The sequence below is a fragment of the Mya arenaria genome, chromosome 8 (assembly GCF_026914265.1).
Source record: "Mya arenaria isolate MELC-2E11 chromosome 8, ASM2691426v1".
Taxonomy (NCBI): Eukaryota; Metazoa; Mollusca; class Bivalvia; order Myida; family Myidae; genus Mya; species Mya arenaria.
The window spans coordinates 31,333,891-31,359,523 of record NC_069129.1 but is presented as its reverse complement, the minus strand read 5'-3'; the positions used below and the strand labels follow the sequence as shown (position 1 = coordinate 31,359,523).

The 25,633-nt window shown below is 34.5% G+C and overlaps 3 protein-coding genes and 1 pseudogene across 3 annotated transcripts; 2 read left to right on the top strand and 2 right to left on the bottom strand.

Moving 5' to 3' along the window:
* Positions 1–1,998: 1,998 nt before the first annotated feature.
* Positions 1,999–6,941, bottom strand: LOC128244655 (uncharacterized). The gene has a single exon (XM_052962678.1). It carries the CDS (start codon positions 6,728–6,730, stop codon positions 5,585–5,587), a length of 1,146 nt encoding a protein of 381 aa, XP_052818638.1. The 5' UTR covers positions 6,731–6,941; the 3' UTR covers positions 1,999–5,584.
* A 3,491-nt stretch (positions 6,942–10,432) lies between these two features.
* LOC128242586 (zinc finger protein 37-like) lies at positions 10,433–12,682 on the top strand. The gene is made up of 2 exons (XM_052959803.1): positions 10,433–10,832; positions 11,083–12,682. Exons 1-2 carry the CDS (start codon positions 10,433–10,435, stop codon positions 12,594–12,596), a joined length of 1,914 nt encoding a protein of 637 aa, XP_052815763.1. The 3' UTR covers positions 12,597–12,682.
* On the bottom strand, positions 12,650–18,916 carry LOC128244134 (N-acyl-phosphatidylethanolamine-hydrolyzing phospholipase D-like). Its single transcript, XM_052962148.1, has 5 exons — positions 18,911–18,916; positions 17,757–18,242; positions 17,362–17,513; positions 17,091–17,205; positions 12,650–16,652 (listed from the first exon to the last, which is right to left on the bottom strand). The coding sequence occupies exons 1-5, from the start codon at positions 18,914–18,916 to the stop codon at positions 15,780–15,782; spliced, it is 1,632 nt and encodes a 543-aa protein (XP_052818108.1). The 3' UTR covers positions 12,650–15,779.
* A 2,244-nt stretch (positions 18,917–21,160) lies between these two features.
* LOC128242587 (putative cysteine protease YraA) lies at positions 21,161–24,312 on the top strand (annotated as a pseudogene).
* The last annotated feature ends 1,321 nt before the right edge of the window (positions 24,313–25,633 follow it).

The following is a 25,633-nucleotide window of genomic DNA, read 5'->3' as shown; positions in this document are numbered from 1 at the left end:
AATTAATTTTGTGTTGTTTTAGCCAAATAAACAATACTGAATATGAAATATTACTCTATCGCAAACAAAAAAACAGACAGACAGACAGACAGAAAGTTGGATTACTATATGCTGCCCTTTGGAGTTATAAATAAAGTATGATATTTACATTAGCATAGTCTTGTACAAGTTCAAGGCCCTTGTGGGTGTACGGTATCAAGACCACAAGGGCCTTGAACTTTGAGATGCAGACCCAAGTCTTCTGTGCATCACACCACCTCATCAAGGTGAACCTTCATTACAAGTGTTTTAACAATCCTCTAATGCATGGTCAAGATATAGCTGGGACAAGGATCATTTCAACCTTTGACCCTTAAGCCTTGACCTTTGAGGTACAGACCTGGCTCTTTTGTCCATCTTCATGGTGAACCTTCATGGCAAGTTTTTGGAATTACCTTAATGCATGGTCAAAATACAGCCCTTACAAGGATCATTCCAAACTTTGTCCTCTAAGTTGGACCTTGACCTTTGAGGTACAGACCTGAGTTTAGTGCACAACACCCAGACTGATCATGTTCAACCTTCATGGCAAATTTTCGAAAAATATATAATGCATGGTCAAGATACAGACAAGGATCATGTTAACTTTTGACCCTTAAAACTGACCTTTACTTGTGAGAAACCCTGACCTCTCTGTGTGACCTTGACCTTTGATTAACGAGCTGGGTCGTGTGCAAAAAATGCCGCCTCAAAATGTTGAACCTCCATGGCAAGTTTTTGAAAATCCTATAATGCATGATCAAGATACTGCACAAACAGGAATAATCTTAACCTTTGACCCTTAAGTCTGACCTTGACCTTTGAGGTACAGACCTCGGTCTTCTTCATGACACACTGCCTCAACATGGTGAATGTTCATAGTAAGTTGTTTTGAAAATCCTATACAGCCTGGACAAGGTTCCGTCCAGACAAACCTAAACACTTACTCGAGCATGCTTATACATGAAAAAGCCATTGTGACAGCTATGTCTAACTCACGGCAAGTAGGCTTGACAAAATCTGGAGGCTCTAGTCTGATTTCAAGCTCAATTAGCGGGTATAGTAATATGGTCTACTTCAAGGGGTCTTAACCAAGTCATGCATGGGGGAATCTGGCTGGTTTTGAAAGGAAGTGTGATCAATTTAATATCTTACTACTGTAAACTTTGGTTAACATCAGATAGTAAACAGAAACTCTTATGTGTTCACAAGCTAAACAATAGCAATTTTGACAATTGCCATTGCTTGTAAATGCTATTATGTCTTGAATCAAGTTTTGATGGTACATGTATATTAATCAAACTTATACAGTATATGTAGTTAAGTATCCACAAGAGCTCTGTTCCTTTTGAAATCCAGCCAGATCGGTCCATCCACTTTTGGATTATGGTCCTTGAAATGGTGAAGCTCTATCAAAAGTGTCTAAAGGAGACAATTTGTACAGAGGATTGTGCATAATTGTTGTTTTTCTCCTTTGCCTTTCTTTCACAAATAAGCAAGAAAACATCTGCTTCATGGATTGCTTCCCTTTGAATCTGTGTTCAGTATATTGCATCTTATTAGAATATGTACATGCTTTGGATTCAAAAATACCAAAAATGGCATTTTTTCAACACTATAATATAAAGAATCTTTAAGGGCTCAAGTCCATTTGTATATTTTTCTATACATTTTATTTTTCTTAAATGACCGTTTTCCCGTTGAATATGTGTTCTTGCTCTCTCTTATAGCGTAAGGGCCCACAAATGTGTTTTTTGTGAACCTCAAACACATTTGTAACAATTCTCTTTATTTTCATGTGAAGTTTACATTTACACCCGCTGGTATGAAGAAACGCCAGTTCCAGACTAATACTCAAATACAGACCCAGTTTAACTTTTTTTAAGGGGCAGCCGAAAAAAGAGGAAGAGGGCAGGGATGAAAATCTTGCAATTAATTTATAGGCGCCTTGATGTATGATGTAATAAAACAACAAATCAGTGCATTATCATCAATTGTATTCATCAACAGTTTCAAAGTAAATCCACATACATTTTAACATCATCGATAAACAGTCAAAATAACTAATAAATTAGACATAGTTTCAAAATAAAACTCTACATAAACTTCATGTACACTGCTTCGTATATTTTAAAACAAATTCAGAATAATTTTTTTGAGTAATATACGATTGTAAAAATACAAAATATTCTTCAGCTGCATTTGAATTTAACAAATAGCAAGATAGGCTTTTTGAAAATTATGTGTGATATTCGTTAATTAAACATTTCAATTTTGAAACTAAACAATTATATATGTTCAGTTTATACAAACTAATTTCAACGCAATTGTGAAAACAGACAGCTATAAGTTGATTCAAATAATGAATAAAGTTGATTTCCTTGGTAGAAACCAGTACTGGTGTCCATTTTACCTCTTGGGTAAATGATGGACACCTTAACCAATACACCACACTCACTCGGTTATGTTTGAATCTCTTAGTTTAGGACACATGTTTCAATTCCTTGGCAGTGATAAGAAAATACAATATATGTTAAGATTTGTTAGGTATGTACTAATGACCATAAAATCGTACTGGAACTGTTGATAACAAAATCTGTGTACTGGCATCAACAAAACAAGTACCGGTAACATGAAACCCTCTTTTTTTCAAAAATAATGATCCGAAAAGCTTACATTATCAACTTATACAATAACTAAGCCACATCGAAAAGCTGTAAAATGCTGGCAGTGTGAAGGTTGTATTCAAAATATTTAAATAAGGCCAAGAAGCTCATTCAATCTGTACAGATTAAAACATTGGCTATTATTAAAAACCATGTATGATGAATGATCCCAAAAGTGTGAGGGTGGAGGTGACTGTGAGTGGAAAAAGATTACTTTTGACACAGAATTCAATTTACCAATATATGTACCACATTGTAAATATTTTGGTTAGGTAAAACCAAGAGCAATACATGGTTTTGCACTCTTTCAAGAACTTGGACAATTCAAGGAGTAACAACAAAAAATGGCTATCTGACATTTGAAACCAAAGCATGACCTTGACCTTGATGATGCATTGTACATGGCTGGAACGTGTTTTCTGCACTATGTGCTGATTGATGAACATGTGTGCAAGGAATCATGAACAAATTTATTAACTGACATGGATTAAGATCATACACAAAAGTAGCTTTATGACCTTTGACCCTTATTGTGACCTTGACCATTGTGATCTTGACCTTTCAGTAATGTGGCTAGACCATAATTGTTTGCTCTGTAAAATCTCTCAAAGCTGAGAACATTTGTGCCAATAAAATTGGCATTGATATAAATTGTTGACTAATTGGTTCAATGCAGATTCAACCTCATAAAGTGTAGCTCAGTATTTTGGCAAACCATTGTAGAATGCATTGCCAATTGAAATTTGATCACACATGATACAAAGAATATGATGGGAAAACCCTGGGCTTACAGACATTCAGCTACAAATTTGCTCCTGCATGAAAAAAGAATCTTTTACAAACAAGTAAAATTTTGCACAGTACAGACAACAAGTTAGAATACAAATATTAAACAAGTGTACCACAAGCTGAAACAAATGCTCATCTGTTTTATTTCAGTCAGAAAGGGGCATAACAAGACAGTTATTAAGACCCAGAGTTATCCATTTTGTTACATAAATTGTAAAATAAAATTTGTGCACATTTTCTGTGGCAACATGTGTACTAAGTTTCATGTGAATACATGAGCATTATATTAATTATGGCCAAGATTGATGTTTCTACACAAGAACAGTGACTGGGAAGGATTTCTTTCCTGAAGATAAAGCATAACAAAAATTTATGTGATTTTTCAAATCTTGAGATTCTGCCTAAAACTTCCAAAATCAATTCCTTCAGGTACAGAAACTTCAATAATTTTGTATAAAACTTTCAAAGTTGAAAGCTTGGAAGTTCAAAATAGCAAAACCTTGTCAATATTACTTTTATGGTCACAATTTCAATCAGTCTTTAAGTTAAATGAATTATCTTATATTCAAAAGCGACAAATCAGACATTTATGTTGTGATATCCTCTTACAGTAATCTACTAAACACTCTTTTTATCCTATAAGAAAAAAAGAGTAAATAGGTCGAAACTTATGTAGGTATTATACAACAGTTTTTTCCAAAATGATTACAGAAAATGTATCGAAAAAATGGAAGGAACGATTTCATAGGCTGCAAATTCGATGTGATATTCAATATTCATTCTTTGGTCAAGACAGAAATATCACAATTTTCATGTGTTTCCCAGCCATGCAGTGAGGCCAATGATGACAACTACAAGGCCATTACAATACCTAGAGATAGCCATGTTTTAAAATAGGTAGGGTGCTGCAGAAAAGGTATGAACAGGGTGCTAGGGGAGAAAATGGTCTATCAGAAAATGTTTGGGATTGTGTTAAATTCAGGTTTCAAATGTCAAATATATAAACTTTGTATGTTTCTATAAGCAAACACAAGGATTTTTCTCAAAACAAAATAAACACTCTATTAACAATCATTTTGATTCATAAAAAACAGAAGGGTGCCAATACTGGTCTCCATGAGGAAAGAAGAGAGCATTGAAAAACAAACAGGTGAAGCACCCTCCTTTAACTATTTTAAGAAATCCCTTAATACCTCAACTTGCTTTTCTATGAAAAACAGACAAACTAAAAATACAGAAAATGCTAGATGGTGTATTACATTTTCATAATTTACTTTATATATTACATAATAAAACCTATGGCACATATAACAACAACAACGATTCATTTTCAAATCTGCTCGATTGCATCCCTCAGAACTCACTTATTTCACAACCATGGATCCTGAGCAAAAGTCTGAATGTCCCTATAATTACTCTGTTTGCATAATGCTTTAAAAACAGTGCTTATTCTGGATGCAGAAGGAATAATGAACCCTCAGGAAAAACATTGAATTTGAACATCTGGATGCAGAGCCAAAATGAATCACTGATAACAACATAATGAATCCTTGATTCTTTATAAAAACAAACTATTTAGAAATAAAATATAGAGATGTACTCTACAAAATAAAATAAAACTTATTGCACACACATGCAAAGAAATTAACAATCATGTGATAGAAAACAACTACTTCAATAAATCAAACGAGGATCAAAATTTGCCTTTGAAAATTAATGAATGTACATGGAAAAAGTTAAAGAATTCTATTAATATCATATTGTATGTATAGAATCTAATGTTTAAATACTAGGTACACAAATGTACTTTAGTTTACCTTTAATTTAAAAGGGTATAAAAATACTATTTCATTCATATACTTTTACTACCAGTAATATTTAAAGATGAATATGTTATAAGATTATTTAACATGCTGAGAAGACTTCAAATAACATCATCATACTGCATGTAGGAAATATAATTTTTACGTACTGGTCGAGGCATGAAAAAAATCAACTGACTTTAATTAGGCCAGAATTACATACATGTACACATACGTTATTTGGAATAAATTTTAAAATCATTTTCAATTAATGGCAACAGAAAAGCCTCATGCGTAGGAACTGTTATCCTAGTATTGATTCTCTCCAATCCAACCCTTCAATTTTTTTGGCAAAGGCAGCTGTTGAATATGATCATATCGAGTGTACTGTCTAATAACAAATCTACACATATATTGTAAAGATCGCACTTGGGTAAATCGAGACACTGGTTTGGTAAGTCTAACAGGGTAAATGGGAGGGCTTGGTGACCCTCTTCGAGAATAACTACAAATGCCAGTCTGAGGGTCATTCATTGAGTTTTCGATCAGATCCACTATTGATGGATATCCCTCAGTGTCTGGTTGAGCGTCAAATATAAATTTCCCATTGCAATGTTCAATTCTTGTGTGCAAGGTTTTGCCATAAGATCTAAAACTAAGACTTAATAAGTAACGTTCGTCTGAGCTGTCTCGCACAAGAAAAGCACCATCCGGCTGTCCATTCAGCTTTCTCTCTGCTTCTCGTCGAGTGATTGGACCCCAATACCAGCCAAATTTTGACAATCTGAAAAGTTCATGCGTAAGACTCCAAGTTTTGGGTCCTTCTGCAGTTAAAGCACCATCTAACACAACGGGTTGCGCATATCCATGAAAATGTACATTAGAACCACCACGCTGGTTCATAGTAACACCATTTGACACTGGATGGCACAATGCTGTAATTTCGAAACGATTGGATGTCATAATACTTGGTGACATATTAGTGATTTTTCTGGAATCTCGAGAATCAGATGACATGCCACAAGCACATAATGTATTTGATGGTTGAAATGCTGAAATATCCTTCGATTTGCAGCTAGCCTTTTCCTTTCCATTAGCACCATCTTTATTTTGCCACATGTTTTCATCTGCAAGTTTACGTTGCAATACATTAAGATCAAGACTTTCAGCACTTTGTGATGAATTTGAATTTGATGGTTTTGAACACAGGTTAATTCTGCACTTATTATTCTGCTTTGGCTTTTTGTGTGGTGATTTGTCTTTCACACAATTCTGTGATTTTTCACCATCTATCGTCTTTCTATTAAAGTTTGACTGCAGACGTCTTCGTAACTTCCTGAAAATGCCCATTTTTTCTTTCTTCTTGTCCCCAGCATTCTGGCCACTGGCTATTTCGTCTGCACAGTTTATCTGCGATATTGAAAGTGACTCACGACTTCTCCTCATATTTGACATTATGTGGAAATTTTGGAGTTCCCTCAAGTTTTAACAAGACAGATACACATTTTGGCCAACTAACAGGCTTTGACACCCTGGTTGCTGGTTTATTTCAACCCTTACGCATAAATCTGCGAAGTCAAAACATCGGGGAATGACTCAATGATGATGAATAGCGCAAAAAATCACTTTGTTTAACAAATTGGACTGAACACAGATTTTTGTTCCAACTGCGCATGCGTAATTGTAGGCTAAACTTCCGGCATTATGAAGTAAATAAATATTCTGAAAAAGGACTTAATTGTATCATCATATAAACGATATATTATAATGTTGATTGGGTTAATTATAAACAATAATTTACTACGAAAGCATTATCATATTTTGGAAAGAGCATTATTGCTATTCGAAGCTACAAGTCATAACGGCTACATGCGGTTCGGTCAACAGGTAGTCTGGAGTTCCATCCCCTATCACTACAGTTATGCAATATAAGTTCAACAGAAATCAGACTACGGTTTATCTTACCTTAATACCTCGTGGAAGGTCAGGCACAGACGGATACGTCATGCATGTGCATTCTTCTTAAAGCATTGTGGATGCTGATTTCACTATATACGCATGAAAATAAATGTTATTACCTGTTTTCTCAAATATCTATTAAACATGCTGTCTATTTGCCGTGAAAACGGTGGGCGATTTTTTTTGGTATGAACATTTAGTACACTAGATAAAGCTGTTAATTTCAGTCATTGGTTCATGTCATAATTGATTGATTATGTTATTGATTTCTTAACTTGTTGTATTTTAGTACACCTACATTAAAGCCAATATCGGTGAAAACATAAGAATAAAACTCACCAGAATGTCCAATTTTATACTTGTTATAGTCGACCAATTATTGGGGTAGAATCCAAAGCTCCCTAAACCACATATAACTAAATGCGTTTTCTCAGTTTCGGGGTCGCGTTCCCCAAAGTTGCGCCCCTCTTAAACCAGGCTGTTCCTCACCATCACTACTAACACCACCACCAGAAACAACAACAACCACAACAACACGCACCCTTGGTATCATTTGAAAGCATTTTATGAGTACTGACAGGAAACGAAAAATACTGTTCATACCTCGGTGTATTTTTTTTTTGCTTATAAATATTGTTTATGGTGCCCAGAGGCGCCGGCACTGATATTTCTACCAAGCTAATAATAATAATAATAATAATAATAATAATAATAATAATAATAATAATAATAATAATAATAATAATAATAACTTTATTTATAGAAGGTAACACATTAAGACATAGGCATCATATTATGAAAAACATAACACACGTCTTATTTACAATGCGGCCTTCTGAAAGAACATACACACACACACACACACACACACACTAAATAAGATGTGATGCAAATAATTAATACTCTAAACACAAATGAGAAAACACATTTTGAACAATACCGCAAAAATACATATTGTTAAAAAAGCATTATTACATTTTTTCGTCATGGCCTATAATTAGAATTAATGATCGTTTTAACATGTAAAATGCTTAGAATGGGATTTCAGAAAGGTACGTATTAAAATGTAATACGAAAACATAAAGAAACATGAATATAATACATTCATTTAACACCTCAATGCTTAATAATACATCAATTTGTACCTAAATGTTAACAAGAAAACTCATCAAAATTGTTTAATTGAGTAAGCAGGACAGTCACACATTTATATAACACCTTACTCAACAAATACATACGTATAAACTATACCTGTGGTGTGCATGGAATTATGCATACAATTTCTACAACGGATTTTGCGATTGATGATGTAAATAGAACTTCTTACAGCTACGCTTTATAAAGAAATTATCACGGTCGCTGTCCATAAAAATGACATTTTCGGGTATTTGTCGAAAAATGTTCACTAACCGAAACTGGGAATGTATTGCTAGTAACGTAAAGACTTCCATTTTATGTATAAATGTAAGCTATGATTTTCTCAATTTATGGAGTTTTAAATATAATTTCAGACTTTCTGCATTTAATCAAAACGACAAATTATTATTATTTAAAAAAACAAAACGAACCACACATTTTACCAAATGATTATTTTGACAATTTAATTTCAAAGACGCATGTTTGAATAGTGTTTATATTAGTGAACCTCATTTGTTTGCTTACTACACACGGCCACTAAACCAAGCTCCGCCATTTAACGGTGGTGCAAATGCACATATTAATAAATAGTGGTGACGCTGTTACTCTAGTGATGGCGCAGTCGAGTAGTGTTGGCGCTGGCGAGTACGTTTTGCGCCCGAGGTAACATAAATATTTTGACTCGTTACATATATCTTAATTTGCGACAATATAATTTATAGCAGCTGTATGTCTTAGAAAAGCCATGAACCAATAAATGCCCGTTGCATTTGTGACATATATATGCCTCCAAATTTATTAAAAAATACTACTTGCCTTATATGGCTACCTATCCTATAAGTAAAATGTGCACACTCGTCTTTGAAGGCCTGTCACGGTACTGTATTGAACTGTACGTGATATACATGTAATTAAGTTGCTTTTACTATTTTTATTTAAAAAAATAAAGATACTTCCATGAATATTGGTAAAAAACAGTGAATATATATTAATCCATGAATCAGTTTAAGCCGAAATGGCCATATTGTACGCTTCAACTGTGACTCAGCAGTGTTACGTACAATACTATGTACATGTAAACATACATGTAGCTGTGTCTAAATCACATAATCTGTGATTTCATAAATGAACATATAAGTCACGACAGGAACTTGTACGTTATGAATCTTCAATATCGTCAACGCTTTTTTTTTTTTATAAAATTCTGAAAATGATTAACTCTTAGTAACATATCGAACTGTTTAAAAGGGGGTCATGATCAATTGCCAACAGAAGTTCCGTTTCAATGGGTTTACACATCCTGAAAATAATCAAGTAGATGAATACTATGTATACGGTATGTGTAGACAAATTATTCAAAACGACACACTTTCAAGTGCATATAGTACTAGTGATCATTGGCTATTCATGAATGCCTCTATAATTAACATATCTTTTACTGTAACGTATCTGTTCTTACTTGTGAACGACCGCTGACAGCACTAAAACGCATTTCTGGTATCTTTTCAGCCTTTCTCCAAACCTCAGTCGAGGTCAAATAATAGTTTTGTTTAGACTTGATTTCAACCCTAAACATGTGAGAAAAAAATAAGTATATTTTTATTATCACTCACTCGTCCTGACAAATAATCCAAACCAACAATTGTTTTGCAAATACCTTTATATTACATGTGTCTTGAATTTGGTTTCTGGGTAGAAATGTAGAAAACGTAATAAAACGATAAATTTACAACTTATTCCAGACTAGCATATATGGAAATTAACCTTCAAAATGTGATAAGGAAAAAAAATAAATGTTCGCCAATGCAATAACTGGTATGAAGGGCTTATTTGTTTACTCGTGTTATCATTAACTGAGTTCTTTGTAAAATAAACTTGTGACTTGTAAAATTGTTTAGTGACTATTTCCGTCTACGACTCCATTAAAAGGTGTGACCCGATGAAATATAGTGACTGTAATTACCGGTGTAAATTGTAGTACGAAACGTTATGATTATAAATTGCAATACGGTGCAGTATTTTATAATAACCAATGAGTAATTAGAATTTATTTCATCCAAAATGGAAGCTGAATCAGTGAAATATAGTTCCTATCGTGATTTAAATCAAAATAATTCAATATTCCAAGCCTTGAACATACAACGGTTGGAGTCAAAACTTTGCGATGTAGTTTTGAAAGTTTATGACGCAAATATTTATGCCCATTCATGCGTTTTAGCCGCAGCAAGTCCATATTTTGAAGATTTATTCTGTGTTCAGGACCAACCAAGAACGTTCAGTCAGAATAATCCACAAATTATAGAGATTCACTTTTCGTTTGACGGGCAGGCAAGTGCAGCGTACGTGGATGCTGTGCGAAAGATTATCAGTTTCATGTACACAAACTGCTTAACCCTTGGTGATGATGCCATCTCAGAAGTTGCTGAAATTGCAAAGATAATGCAGATGACAAGTGTCATAGGTAGTTATTTATACTAATTGAATAGATGTTAAAAATCACAGACTCCAGTATTAATAAGATAATAAATTTTAACCCTTTGGAAAAAATGAGATGGAAGCAGTTTGTTTAACAGCTAGTGCTAGACGAAGACAATTGAACTGTTTTTAAATGTAACTTTCACTTGTAACAAACTCACATCATCTTTGAATTTAAAAGACAATAATTCTAATGCTTGTTGAATAAAAAACTGATTTTAACTTTTGTTTTGCAGATTTTTGTGAGCTGTTCCTGCAAAACTATGATAATGATACATTGAAAGATTGTACAGCAAATGTGGCAACCCAAACATCAGATTTTGGGCAGACTTTTAGCAGTACTACAGGTTTTTCCCTTCAACCAAATCGTGATCCAGGTCCTGCTAGTGTGCCAAAACGCAGAGGACGCCCCAAAAAGGCTCGGGTAAATAATTCTACCAAGCAAGATCTAAAAAGTGATGGCACAAACGATACAAGTGATAGTTTTTGTTTTAAAGTAAGCAAGAGGGGAAGAATTATTAAACCAAAGAAATATTCAGAAGAAGTTGTTAACTGGGAAAATGAAGATGAGGAGGATATAAGAGCAACTGACTTTGATGAAATGTCTAACAAGGTTACAGTAAAAGAAGAACCTGATGAAACAGACGAACCTGCTGGTGAAATGGATGATGAAGTAACTGATCCTACATTTGTTACACCAAAACTTGACCCTGATACTACAGATAGCACAAGTGAAAAGTTGAAAACAATATCTCAGTATGTTTGTTGTCAGTGTGATTTTGTTGCTGAAAAGCTTTCAGAGTTTAATGACCATGAAATTCTTCATGCCTTTGATCTAAAGAAGTGTCCATTCTGTGAATGGTTATGTGAAGCCACAACTACTTTACCAGAGTTTGAAGAGCACATGAAAAGCCATGAAGCACCAGATACATTTTGCTGTAACTTCTGTCAATCAATATTTAATACGAAAGCAAAGTTACACCAGCATCTTCCAAAACATTCTAAGATAAGGCCGTATGTGTGCAGCATTTGTGATGCTGGTTTTAAGTGGAAACATGCATTGAAAGCACATAAAGTCACGCACAAAAACTCGAAGGATTATTTGTGTGATTTGTGTGGGTATGCTACCGTCCACAAGAATCAGCTGAAAGGTCATTACTTGATTCATTCAGGAGATACATTCAAGTGCCCTGAACCTGAATGTGACTATCAGTCAACCAAGAAATCAAACTTGAAATTTCACATGGTGACACATACGAAAGAAAAACCTCATTTATGCGGTTCATGTGGAACTCGGTTTTCACTTGTAAAGAATTTGAAACGCCATATGCTTCTCCACACAATGGATCGGCCATATAGATGCGACCTCTGCAGCTTTTCTAGTACAAGATTTGACAAACTAAAGGAGCATTACTACAAAGCACACAATGTAGGCAAAAAACCAGCAAAGAAATTAAGACTCACTGATTATATCAAACAACAAGACGAAGGGATGTTAGTTGATCAAAATATGGGAGAAGTAAATGAAAATGAAGAAGAAACTCATATTCTTCACATTACTGATAATGTTGAAACTATTGAGCTGAAAGTTCCTGATGATTTAATGAAAGTTGAAGGCGCTACTCATATTGTGAATGTTACCAGTTCAACGGGTGAAACTGTTCCAATATCAATCACAAACAATGGAAAAGAAATATCTTATGAGATTCAGAAATTTCCGTTTCAAATTGCTTCACAAGAAGTGGTGTAGAATTTATAAAGATTTTTTCACACATTTCATGTATAAATTTACACAAAAGCATGTACTGTACCATGTTTTATTCATTTAAACAAGGCATTAAAAAGGAAATAATTATTATAACAATAGAATGATTCAGTCTCATAATTTTATTGATAACAGTGATCATTACCGTTATGCTAAATATAGAGAATGTCACACATGTTCATTTGACATTTTTTTATGTTCATAATTATGGGATTTACAAACCAAATTAAAGTTTACTCAGCATAGTAGAATTAAAATTGTATAATAATGGAAACTGGAGTTTGTGTTTTGAAATTGAAGACAAATTTATGCAACTGAGCATTGAAAGTTTCAACTGTGAGTTGGCAATATTGCCAAAGCTTGCCTTCTGCAAGCACAGCATTATATTTGTAAAAATATTTGACCATATAAAATTATTATGAAGTGCCAATGAGTTACTTCCCTTTCACGATCATCTATCACTGTCCAACGTCAGGGATTCATCTTTAAAGGGTCAAAATATAGGTTGATGCCAAAGACAACATTTGAGTTAAACATGAAAAGAGTTAAAATTAAAAAAAATGTGCCCCTTCAAAGTTTTAGGAACTTTTTATAAGACCGTTTTAAACTAAACAAAGTCACCGGTCTAGTCTCCAGTGAACGACGTGCAAGACAGAGAATTTTGACAGAGAATTCTTTCGGGCAATTCTGTAACCAAACTAAGTTTGCTAAGGGTCAACTCAATAAAGTCTCAAAAACACTCTTTTTGAAACTACTGTACATATGGTGATAAAACTTCGCACATGCATTTTGTTTAAAGCATAGTTATGATAACTGTTTGCATGTGCAGATCAGACATGTATTGACTGTCACTAGTTTGCACATAAGAGCATTGCGCAGTCCAAATGGCATTCTACTGAATTTTGAAGAAAAAAAATCTGCAATTTTGAGCATATTACAATAGAACTTCACAGGGGCTTTAAGTACAACCTCTTAGTTGATAACTTAGAAAGTATTTGTTTTCGCATTAAGGGGGCTATTTCCCTTTAAATAGTTTTGCACATTGGAGCATTGCAGACAAAATGAAAGCCTGTTACAAACAATGAACTGATCTGCTTATTATGAAGGTAGTCATGTCAAAGCGTGTCTGTTGGGTTTTTTCAGTCGGAAAAGGGGCATAACTCAACACTTACTTATGTATGTTATGGGCTTTGCTGTACATGCTAGTATAGGTACCAAGTTCCCATTGAATATCTTGAACAGTGCCAAGGTTGATATTGGCGACATCGCCAACTTCACCACCAAAGCTATGACAAATACCTCGACCCTTTTCTTCAAGAACAGACAAACAAAAACTCGATAGGGCAAACATTCATGGGAAAGTAGTAGATTATGTTAATCTAAATAAACTCGCACGATACTGTATTTATGTATACTTTCACAAATTTAGACGAACTCATTTTCCTGTGTCTGCATTGGAACAATTGTTTTAACATAAAAATCAAGTAATTAACATTAAACCCTGTACAAAATGTGCCCCCTGTTAGGCTTGAACCACTTACTGCTGGTTTATAGGTCAGGTACGTTACCAACTGAGCATACAAATTGAATTGTAAAATTAAAGTGCCTCTCTTATTCAAAATCTATACATACACATGTATAACAAACATAAATTTTGAGTGATAAACCTTAAACAACTTACTAAATAAAAATGAAAAATATTAATTACTGATAACAAGATTATGACTATGTATTTAATAGCTAAAAACTCAAAAAATATTAAATGATTGGTGAATGCTAAAAGATTTACTGGATCTACTATCATCTCATAAGTCAGAAATACTGTGTTTTCAACACCTGTCTTTCAAATTAATTTCGTAATCCTTCATAAGCACCATTGTTTTTGACATTTGTTTATACTTTTTGATATATTTAAACAATTATATTTAATGTGTTGAATCTTATTTCGGAGTAATAGTGAATCTTTAAGATTTCTAGTGTTCCTACAGCTTATAATTGTCATTCCTAAAAAATACCAGGGGTCTTTTTGAGAATGGGGGATTTATGCCCCAAAAAAATCATTACAAAGTTGCCTGAAGTTAAATGCCCTCAATTTTGATATACGCCTTAGTCCTATACAATGTACCTTAGAATCCCCGAATATGTGCAAGAGAAGGACAAAATGACTTTTTGTTCTGTACACATGCACTTGGAAAGCTAAAATTGCGTTTCTATAGAAGCAATTGGCGCACAGTAGATTTCCAGCTGTTAAATTAAGTGATATATTTTGAAACATTGTAACACTAAGTATAAGGCGATTCTTCAAATGGTTGAAATTAAACCAAAAATAGTGAACTTGTGGTTTATTTAAAAATTAAAAATGCGAAAACAATGAGATTAGCCCAACAAAAATCTGAACAAAATAAAGAAAAAATTAGAACTATTTGTGAATCTAATTATGTACACTGTACTCTGACATAATTAAAGAGCAATATATGAACAGGTACTGTTTATATGTGCAAGTATATCAGAATAAAATGCATTGCACTGTTTTAAATTCAATGTATAAAGTACTAAATGGCACAAGTATATATTAACTTATTACAAATGTACACCTCCAAATCACGCCTAAAATATAAGGTAAGGAATAATGAGAAAGCATCATTAAATGTTTAGAAATGAAAAGAAACTTGATGCTGAAGCTGTGTGTGTGTGGTGGGGGGGGGGGGGTAACATTGCATCTTATAGTGTTAATAGATGATTGGTTTCTTGTGTGGAGTTAAAATAGTGAATAAAATGTAATTCTTTCAACATATCTATAATATATAATATGATTAAAGTGATTAATGATTATTCACAGTTTTAATTACAACTCAAGCATGATTTTGAAATGTAAATATCATACTAACAATAAACTGTTTGAAAACTTTAAAAACCCTTTCTTGCCATACTAGTATACCAAGTATGTGCGAACTTCAAACACCACAAAACGATTACATCAATCAGTACTATATTTATAACACTTATCAAAACTTCAATTATCTATATTATTATAGTATCATCTATACAGTGTAGTCAGTGTTTTTTCAATATTCATTGTCCATTTTCTCCAAGGTTCATCTTTGCCCAACTGGTAGATCCGGATGTTTCCTGTTTCTCATTCTCGCTGACAGATGATTCATCGCCGATTCACTGTGTAAGAGGGTCATCGTAGAGATTGCCGTGACTCTGTGTAGGAGGGTCATCGCCGTGTCTCTGTGTAGGAGGGTCATCGCCGTGTCTCTGTGTAGGAGGGTCATCGCCGTGTCTCTGTGTAGGAGGGTCATCGCCGTGTCTCTGTGTAGGAGGGTCATCGCCGTGACTCTGTGTAGATGGGTCATCGCCGTGTCTCTGTGTAGGAGGGTCATCGCCGTGACTCTGTGTAGATGGGTCATCGCCGTGTCTCTGTGTAGGAGGGTCATCGCCGTGACTCTGTGTAGATGGGTCATTGCTGGGTCTCTGTGCAGATGGGTCATCGCCGTGTCTCTGTGTAGATGGGTCATCACCGTGTCTCTGTGTAGATGGGTCATCGCTGTGTCTCTGTGTAGATGGGTCATCGCCGTGACTCTGTGTAGATGGGTCATCGCCGTGTATCTGTGTAGATGGGTCACCGCCGTGTCTCTGTGTAGGAGGGTCATCGTCGTGTCTCTGTGTAGGTGGGTCATCGCCGTGACTCTGTGTAGGTGGGTCATCGCCGTGTCTCTGTGTAGGTGAGTCATCGCTGTGTCTCTGTGTAGATGGGTCATCACCCTGACTCTGTGTAGATGGGTCATCGCCGTGTTTCTGTGTAGGTGAGTCATCGCCGAGTTTCTGTGTAGATGGGTCATCGTCAGGTCTCTGTGTAGGTGGGTCATCGCTGAGTGTCTGAGTTTTCTCTTTCTCTCTCTCCATAAAAGGCGGGTTATAGTCCCGGTTTTCGCCTACTACCCATGTTTCTCCGATTCGCAAATTGAAGAACGTTTTGAGGTCCAGCTTTTCTTTCTTCATCTGTTTTTCCAACCTCTGTGGTGGCTCCAAGTAATACTGAAGTAACAAAAGGTACTGCATGACAAATACCTCCTTTTAGTACACAACAGAACTACAACTAGTATTGAAAATATCTTTCTAGTCCAAATAATTGTACGTTTACAGATTTTATTGTAACGTGCAACGTCAAAAACGCAACAGATCCCTTCAGAGAAAAGCATGCTCGTCTTCGAGGGTTCCGCTGGTCTTTATATACAACAAAGTCTCAATCCATACAGAACCCAGGCTTTGCTAATTTGCATATTACCAACCAAGTAAACATACGTATTAGGAACGTACTTCCGTCTGTATTGTCTGAAATATGTCACGTGCAGCTAATGTATTGTAAAACGTATATAAACATATACATGTCTGAAAACACCTATCGTTAAATTCAAATATTCGGACAAAGTTCAGACAACCATATGCTATCTTTTAAAAATGCAATGAAAATACCTCATTGGTGAGCTCAAATGTACCCCAGTGCATTCCAACAGATATTTTGGATTGTATATCCTTGTGAACTTCTACTGCCTCTTCCGGGTTAACATGCTGAAATTCTGTAATATATCTGAAAAACAAAAATGAAACTATTTCTTGAACAGTTTAACACCACACCTCTAATTATTCAAATATGTTAATAAGACGGTCGGAAAAAATCAGATTCTTAATCTAGATTGCAGTTTTCCTTATATATTAATAACATGTATTTACTATTTCAGGTTACCTGGGATGGTAGGCTCCTATTGGTATTGATGCAAGATCAAAGGGTCCATATTTTCGGCCAATCAGCTTAAATAGCTCACCCTGATATCCCGTATCCCCTGCAAAGTAATACTTGTAATTTGGGCTTTTCACTACCCATCCACACCATAGCGCCTGAAAAATATCAGTGAGATGTTGGTTATACCATTAATACGTACAAGCATCCTCGACCTCTTCATTAAAACTCTAATTATTGAGGACTTCATGCAGCATCAGGTTTATAATTATCGTTATTCTAAAGACACAAGAAGACCGCGTGTCAGTATCTTACATAAGCTCTAACTAAATCCTTTTTTCATTATGGTGCTCTTCTAGTAACGAATGTAAAATTAACAGTTTTCAAAGGCATCATCTTACATGGTTAAAGTCTAATGGATATCGCTGGCACCAGTGTTGCGTTGGAGTGCATACAAATGTGAATGCACCAACAGTTGTAGGTTCCCACCACTTCAATTCTTTCACATCTTTGCATCCGTGCTTCTTGCAAAACTTCGCATTGCCTAAACCAACCAACCACTTGGCACCTGAGTAAAGTTGAGCTATGTCCTTGACTGACTGAGAATCTAAGTGGTCGTGGTGGTTATGACTGATGAGCACAACGTGTATGGGCGGTAGATCTTCTACTTGACACGCAGGGCACCGAAACCGTGTGTAGCCTAATTGTAAGCCAAAACCAGCTGGGCCACACTTCTCACTGAATACTGGGTCAGCTAGAATATTCATCCCTTCTATCTGAACAAGCACAGTAGCATGTCCAATCCATGTTATCTGGATTTTGTCTTGTGGCGGGTTGTTTACTTTTTGAAAATCGTAGTCCAGAACTGGATGGACCCTTTGGATTTCCTGAAATGTTCATGTGTAAGCTCAATCAGAATTATCTTAATTAGAGCTCTGTATAGGAAGTCGCGTTGTATAAACGAAAAGGTCCATATATACTGAACCAAACTCCTAAAGCACCAGCTATTGCTTAATTTAAAAATCCATTTTCAATCAAATTAAAGCACAAACTATTGTGAAATGCATAAGCTATTGCAGTGAGTGTCTGAATGCAACACGTTATGATGGCATCCAAAAAATGATCTCTGGATGGTTAAAGGCAAAACATATAGAGACATAATAATTCTATGACCAAATGCTCGATCATTCTATACTTCAAATTATTTAAAGATGAAGGAAACAAGCACTTCTTCATGTTTGTTTTAAACACATAAACCAACATAATGACTTTACTTTGCATGGTTTTCACTCTTTCCAAAAGCCATTTATAAATCTAACAATAGTATTTGAAAGTTGGTTTGATCCAGTATGTAGCAATTGGATACAGTTTGTTTCGTGATATCCGAGATTAAAAAATGAGAATCTCATTCTTTGCATGATAAACTTAACAGCAAAATGAGATTACCATAAGAAACTCTATGCAACTGCTTTGCTCATCGTTATTAAAGGTAATGTTCAATTTGAAATTTTAAAAAAGCAGCCAGCCAAAAACATCGGCCGATGTGAACAAATACATCCATTTAAGGAGTTTACAGTTGATTCAATGCATGTAACATACGAATAAAACAATATTTTTAATAATATAGATATAATATAAAAGCTCCATCAGAATCTAATTTTACTAAATCACTAGTTTAATAAACACCAGTATAAGTGAAAATTGTATGCCCGATTTTTCTAAAGAGAAAATTCAAGTTTTTCACTGGAGTCAAACAATGTTCTCTTTAAACCGTGTTGTGTAATGTTTAAGAAACTACATTCCAACAATATATTTAAAAGAAGCTGTCACTATATTCCAAATATTAGATGGCGCTTCAGGAGTTGGCTTGAATATATTTATGCATATTGTTTTGTATTCAAAATGATTGATATAATTTAGAATTTATTTGGGATTGCCTTCCAATAAACTCATGCATTTTCTTCTAATCTATTAAGTTGCATTTAAAATTAATTTTCGCAAGAAGTGATGATCACGTTTCATTGTTTTGTACCATGATGTATCGAATTGTATAGTTTCTTACATGGTCATTCCTAGGTATGTCGCTGTCATTTGGTTCAAGTGTCCAGTCTAATAACAGCAATGGACCTGGTCTTGAAAACGCTTCCCAACCACAGCTATACGACATCCAGCCTTTCTTTGTCCGAAATTTTTCGTCAACACCGTCGTAGTCTGCCATTGTGTTTCCAAGTTTTATTTTCTACAATAACGATATGTTAGCATTGCATTAATATGAATAATTCTTCACGCAATATAAAATTTCTAAGCAAATGGTATCGACATTGTAGTGAAATAAACGTAGCATGTGACTGTTAGTGTTATTACACAGGCAATGAATCATACTTAATGTGTTATGTAGCTGACCTGATTTCACTAGCGGATGGGGGGGGGGGGGTAGGGGCAATAGTTAAGAAGAAAAAGAGTAATAAAATATGCCCAAATTGCACCATTTCGGACTAGCAATTGTTAACCTTTTCTTTGGGGAGTACCTCCAAATCACTCTGCCAAAACTTTAAACCAAAGAAATTTCGGTCCTAAAGGAGGGGCGCAAGTTAAAAAGGTAACACGGGTTTACACCCCTACGTTACACCCCTCTAACATCAAATGCGGGATCCGCCGCTAGATTTAACACTTTTATTAACAATATGTACCGAGTTCTTACAAAAATCGCACAGCTTTGTTCAGAGCAAACGTTTAAAATCTTCACAGGTTCCTTATCTGAAAGTTGGAAAAATTATGCTTTTCACCAATTCTGTAGGCTAATTTTATTCCCTATTCATTTTGCCATTTTTTTTTCAGGCTTCCGCTTGAAATCGCTAAGTACGGGACATTTACCATATTTTACACACACACACATATATATATATATATATATATGTATTATTACAGCTGATATAACGGTCACATGAATCATGATACTTCATACTGCCTGATATTCAAGTTAAACTACTGACTCATAATCAGCGTATACGTATCTATACAGTACAAGTGTTCACAGGCGGCAAAGTTACGTTGGCAGGACCCACCTCATTGACACGTCTCTCCCCTCCCCCGCCCAAATGATTCGACCGAACATGATCATTAATCATAAAAACCTGGATATCAACCAAAAATGCCACGAAAAAAAGTTCCCAATACTACATATATACTATTATTACTTATTTAAAAAACATTAACAATAGTATATAGTATACATTGGGATTTTTTCGTGGAAATTTTGTTAGATATATAGGTTTTTATGATAAATGAGCATGGGTGGGTCCTGTCAACGTAACTGCCGCCTGTGCATGTGTTTGGCAATGTTTATAAGATCCATACTGTACAGAAAGTATTTATATATTATTAACATAAAATATACAGAAAGTATTTATATATTATTAACATAAAATATGTCAAAGTACCACGTCCCATCTTAAATCCTAAGTTTATCATTGCCTTTTTAATGTTTTTCAATATCAATAATTACTTGTAAACGAATAATTAGCCGTTCTCACTCACTGCAACGAATTTCTACGCGAAATTCAAATCGAAAGTAGACCAATTTAACAGTGAATAATAATGATATTTTTACCCAGATATCATTATAAAATTAATGGATTATTAGGTAATCAACATTAGAGGTTTCTAATGCAATTCACATGTGCCAATAGTAATTCAAGCAATCAGCTACATACCCAAATTCCACTGCTTCTGAAAAAAAATGTAACCCAAATTCTTGACAGGACGTAGAAAATCACTATCGTCACCTGTGAGCAAAATACTTCCGTTTTCGTTCTGCAATATTTACTTCCGCTTTCGCTTTGGAAATAACGGGCTGCTTGATACTGGTCTGTATTTTACTATTTTCAATCGGCTACCGTAGTTTTTGTGCTTAAGGATGCCGGGTAAACGAGTTGGTATTCTTACTGAGTTCAACTATGAAGACATTGAACTTTGGTACCCATTTTATCGTCTGAAAGAGGAGGGTCACGAAACGTTTACAATCGGTCCCGAGAAAGGGAAAACTTACAACTCGAAACATGGATACCCGTGCAAGGCCGAGTATGGGATCGATGAGATTAAGGTAAAGTCACGACAATAATGATCGCTTAAATTGTCCGTTGTGTTTATAATTGCTTAATGTGCTCATACTTTCTACTTTCATTTTTAACAATGGTTCAACTTGAATTGGCAATGTTTAAGCCTACATGTATGTCTAAAGAATCCAAGCAAATGTTTGAAACCAAAAACAATATTAGGCAAGTAACAAGAAATTTCAGCATCAGAATGTACCAGGTAAACAAACGTTTCGATCACAATTCAAAAGAAGGCAAGTTTAAAATTTATATCATAATTGATGTAAATAAATGTAAATGCCTTGTTTCAAACAAAAGTTGAAAACAGTATCAGTGTTTCACTGTACACCGCAAATTTGCTTTTGTTCAACTTTAAACATATCTCAATTGCGCATATGGGATATACTTATTCAATCAGTTGGAGTTTAATTCCCCTTTGGAGCTGATACCACTACAGTGGCGTAGCTAGCCCTCTATTCATGTGGATTCATAATTGTGCTAAAGGAGAGGGGGTTCGGGGGCATGAAAACCGTGGTGCAATCTGGTGCTTTATTCAGTACTGGAAAATGGACAGTGTTAGGATCATGTAGTCAAATAGACATACTGCAACTTTTTGCTGATCTTTTTCATCAGAATCATGTGAATTCAGCCGCGTTCTCGCGTATAGGCAGCTATACGCGCCTACGTGACTAACTCCAAAGGTATACACAATGAAAGTGCCATGCCTGTCGGTCTTTGTCAGTGAAAAAAAATATTAGGGTGTTTCGCTTCTTAGAAAAATATGTGCCTTGTACTGTTATCTTTATTGTAGTGTGCATGTTTATAAATGTTCTTCATGGCCGCATATCATTGGTACATAATAGTGATTTACTCCTGAGTCAAAACGATCTCTGTTTCGGCAAAGTATCTGTATCATTGCTATGTTATTTTCCCTTGTATGAAAATGTATACAGCCTTTTATGAATTTTGATCAACATTACTTATTGGTCTTGTATTTTATTGATAAGCCGCATTTATTGCGTATACACACAAGATCGTTGCTTTACATGAACGTTTACTATAATGTTTTTTAATGAACTATATTGATAATTATCTTGTTCATAAATGTTTGTATTTGTACATGTTAGCATATATAATTGATACTGATAATTCTTAATTGCTATTTGATTGTGTACATATGATAATGATTACTATATTTGTGCAAATCTTATTTATAAGGAGTAAAAAAAGATATAAGATAGATGATCTATCTATAGAGCTTATTGAAAAAATACTTTAAAACAGAGAAATGAAATACGAAACAAATAAAATGTATTGTATTTATTACAACTTATAAATATAACACACATGCGACATACATTGTGAACACATTAGGTCTTATACAAGCGTATTAGAAAAAGTAGTGGTGTATTATAATGTAACTTATATATCCCTTAATACTACACATAAGTAGGGGCTTACCTTATAATAATAATAATAATAATAATAATAATAATGATTATCATCTGTAAATATTGCTCTGGTCCGCATTACACGAATATTCGTTTACAATGTCATTTTTCAATCTCAATATCAACTCATTTATTGTCATAACAACATGGAATGATTCAAAATAATAATTGATTTAAAAAATGCAAGTTTTGTTCTAGAATTACTTTTTCTTTCAAATATTCACCAAGGATATATATTAACATAATTTATGATAACGAGCAGTTTTCAACGGGGTAAAACAAGAGTTGAATCATGTTAAGCTGTTGTGTGTCAAAATCAGAAATCAGAAATGAACTAAGATGTTTTGTGACATAACACAAAAAAATATGGAAACACTCACTTAAACTGTATATATATATATATATATATATATATATATATATATATATATATATATATATATATATATATATATATATATATACGCACATATATACATATACTTATTCGTCTTTATCATTGAATCATTAGCCGGTATGACTTTTTGCTCTGGACCAAATTTGTTTACTGCTAAAGCTTATTAATCAGTAATTACAGTCATGTACAGAATCGTTAATGTATTAAACAAGGAGTCAAACGTTTTAGTCTAATTATGTTTCAATCGTTATTCCAGGCTTCAGACATAGATGCTCTGATCATTCCTGGAGGGTTTGCCCCAGGACTACTGGCGACGTGACCAACGCATCCTGGACCTTGTGCGGGAGATGGACAAAGCAAGAAAGGTCCTCGCGTCCGTATGTCACGGACCCTGGGTGCTCATATCCGCCAAGGTCATACGTGATAGAAAGGTCACCTGCTTCAAAGCCATTATTGATGACGTCGTGAACGCTGGCGCAAATTATTCCGACGCACCTGTTGTTGTGGATATGAATATGGTCACATCAAGGGAACCCAAAGATTTGCCGGACTTCTGTAAAGCGATTATTGCACTCCTTAAATAGACAAACACCAAGTTCAGGGAGAATGTTATAATCACACATACTTTTTTCAGGTTCTTCGAAGAAAAGCAATTTTGACTATCGAATTTAATTTTTCATTACTATAATACTCGTATTTTAAATAAACTATATAAACTTACTATTCAATTTTGGTTTGCAGCTATATGATATATGAGATTTAACATATAAAAATCAAAGCAGAAACCCAGTACAATAGCTACCCAGCAAACACATGACGTCGGCGACTTAAATACAACGTTGTATCAACGTCAAAATCACGATGTCAGTCCGACGTCGCAATTAGACATCGAACCGACGTTGTGATTTGGTTATTGTTTGTAATAAGTTGTATATTTCAAGTTAATACATGATATACACATGATGTAACAAAAAGTTGCTCGAAAATCGTGATACTGCTGCAAATAAATATAAAATTCGATCATGTTATTATTCAAGTTGCTTCCCTTGTCTGTGCCCTTGGTTTCTGTAATTGGAATTTCCGCATGGTGTCGCATGTTTATAGACTTTTTTCTTTCTTTTTTGTTGTTGTTGTTAAAATTCATCTTGTTAAACAAAAAATATCATAACTATTTATATCGATAGCTTCTAATCATGTCATTTAGATAATTTAGATAATTCCGAAAAAAATGCATGTTTAATTCCTTATCTTAAAATAGACGCGCGCAATTTTGAACCCATTTCGATCCGCCATATTGCTCATGAGGTGTACGAATATTGAAGAGGGAGAAAGAGTCAAATACTCCTCTAAAGACTCGACGGATCATATTTTAAATAATACAACAAGGTAAGTTGATACAATGCATGATGAACGGTTTATAGCAATAATTTTCTGGTGTTTTACAAGGTTGTTTCAATGAAATGTTAGCATACATGTAATTCAACCCGATTCGCCCTCAATTGACATCGCGCCGATTTGTACTTTTTTGTATGAGAAAACAATGTTAATTGTTCTCTTGAATAATGTCTGTAAATACTAGTAGTTTTTGTGTAATTTTCATCTTTGATCAGGGTCCGAAAGGCCCATGTTATTTACAATTGTTTTTGTTAAATTCAATGTCATCCAGCAAAATTATATATATTGTTATCAATTTTATATTATTATGTACCCCTTTTTGACAGGTTTATGACGGATGATGTAATGCCTAGCTTTACCGTGAAGGGGAAAAGGAGAAAATGACTTTCCAAAAGCAGTTTTTCAAGGTGTTCAAGGTAATACTTGCCAAGTCAAATCTGCTTCTTTACAGTAATCATTTAATTATGTTATTATTAAAGTGAGTACCAGGTATAATCTTGTGCATTCACCTCTTATAAAAAATACCACTAGTGCCCGCTCAAGGAAAACAAAGCAATAATTCACTGGAATTGATTTCATACGCGATAGCTTTGATCACAGATTCCAGTAACTGAAATAAGTAAAACAATTAAAAGACAATGAAAAAATACAGCAAATATTGTACCAAAACTGGGGAAATTTTGTTGTGTGGAATTTGATATCAAAACTTTATTCTCAGCAGTTTCAAGCTATGAATGACACCTTGTAGAGGTTGAATGTTCTGTTTTGTGGAGTTGATTTGACGTTGTTTGCCATTACTTTATTGGGTACATCATCTGAACAGAGAGTTTTCTCTTTCATTATGTATATCCATGAAAATCCTCATCACTAGGCCTGATACAAATTACTCCGGCTGCAAATTTTATCCAGATCCGACCAGGGGTTTTCGAAATAAAGGGCCC

Excerpts from the sequence above, each read along its gene's own strand:
- LOC128244134 (XM_052962148.1), bottom strand. Across the intron at positions 17,206-17,361 it reads ATAGGAGCCTACCATCCCAG|ATATATTACAGAATTTCAGC; the intron begins GTAACCTGAAAT and ends TTTGTTTTTCAG. Across the intron at positions 16,653-17,090 it reads CATTTGAGCTCACCAATGAG|TATTACTTGGAGCCACCACA; the intron begins GTATTTTCATTG and ends TTGTTACTTCAG.
- LOC128242586 (XM_052959803.1), top strand. The coding sequence starts at position 10,433 with ATGGAAGCTGAATCAGTGAAATATAGTTCCTATCGTGATTTAAATCAA. Across the intron at positions 10,833-11,082 it reads GCAGATGACAAGTGTCATAG|ATTTTTGTGAGCTGTTCCTG; the intron begins GTAGTTATTTAT and ends TTTGTTTTGCAG.
- LOC128244655 (XM_052962678.1), bottom strand. The coding sequence starts at position 6,730 with ATGTCAAATATGAGGAGAAGTCGTGAGTCACTTTCAATATCGCAGATA.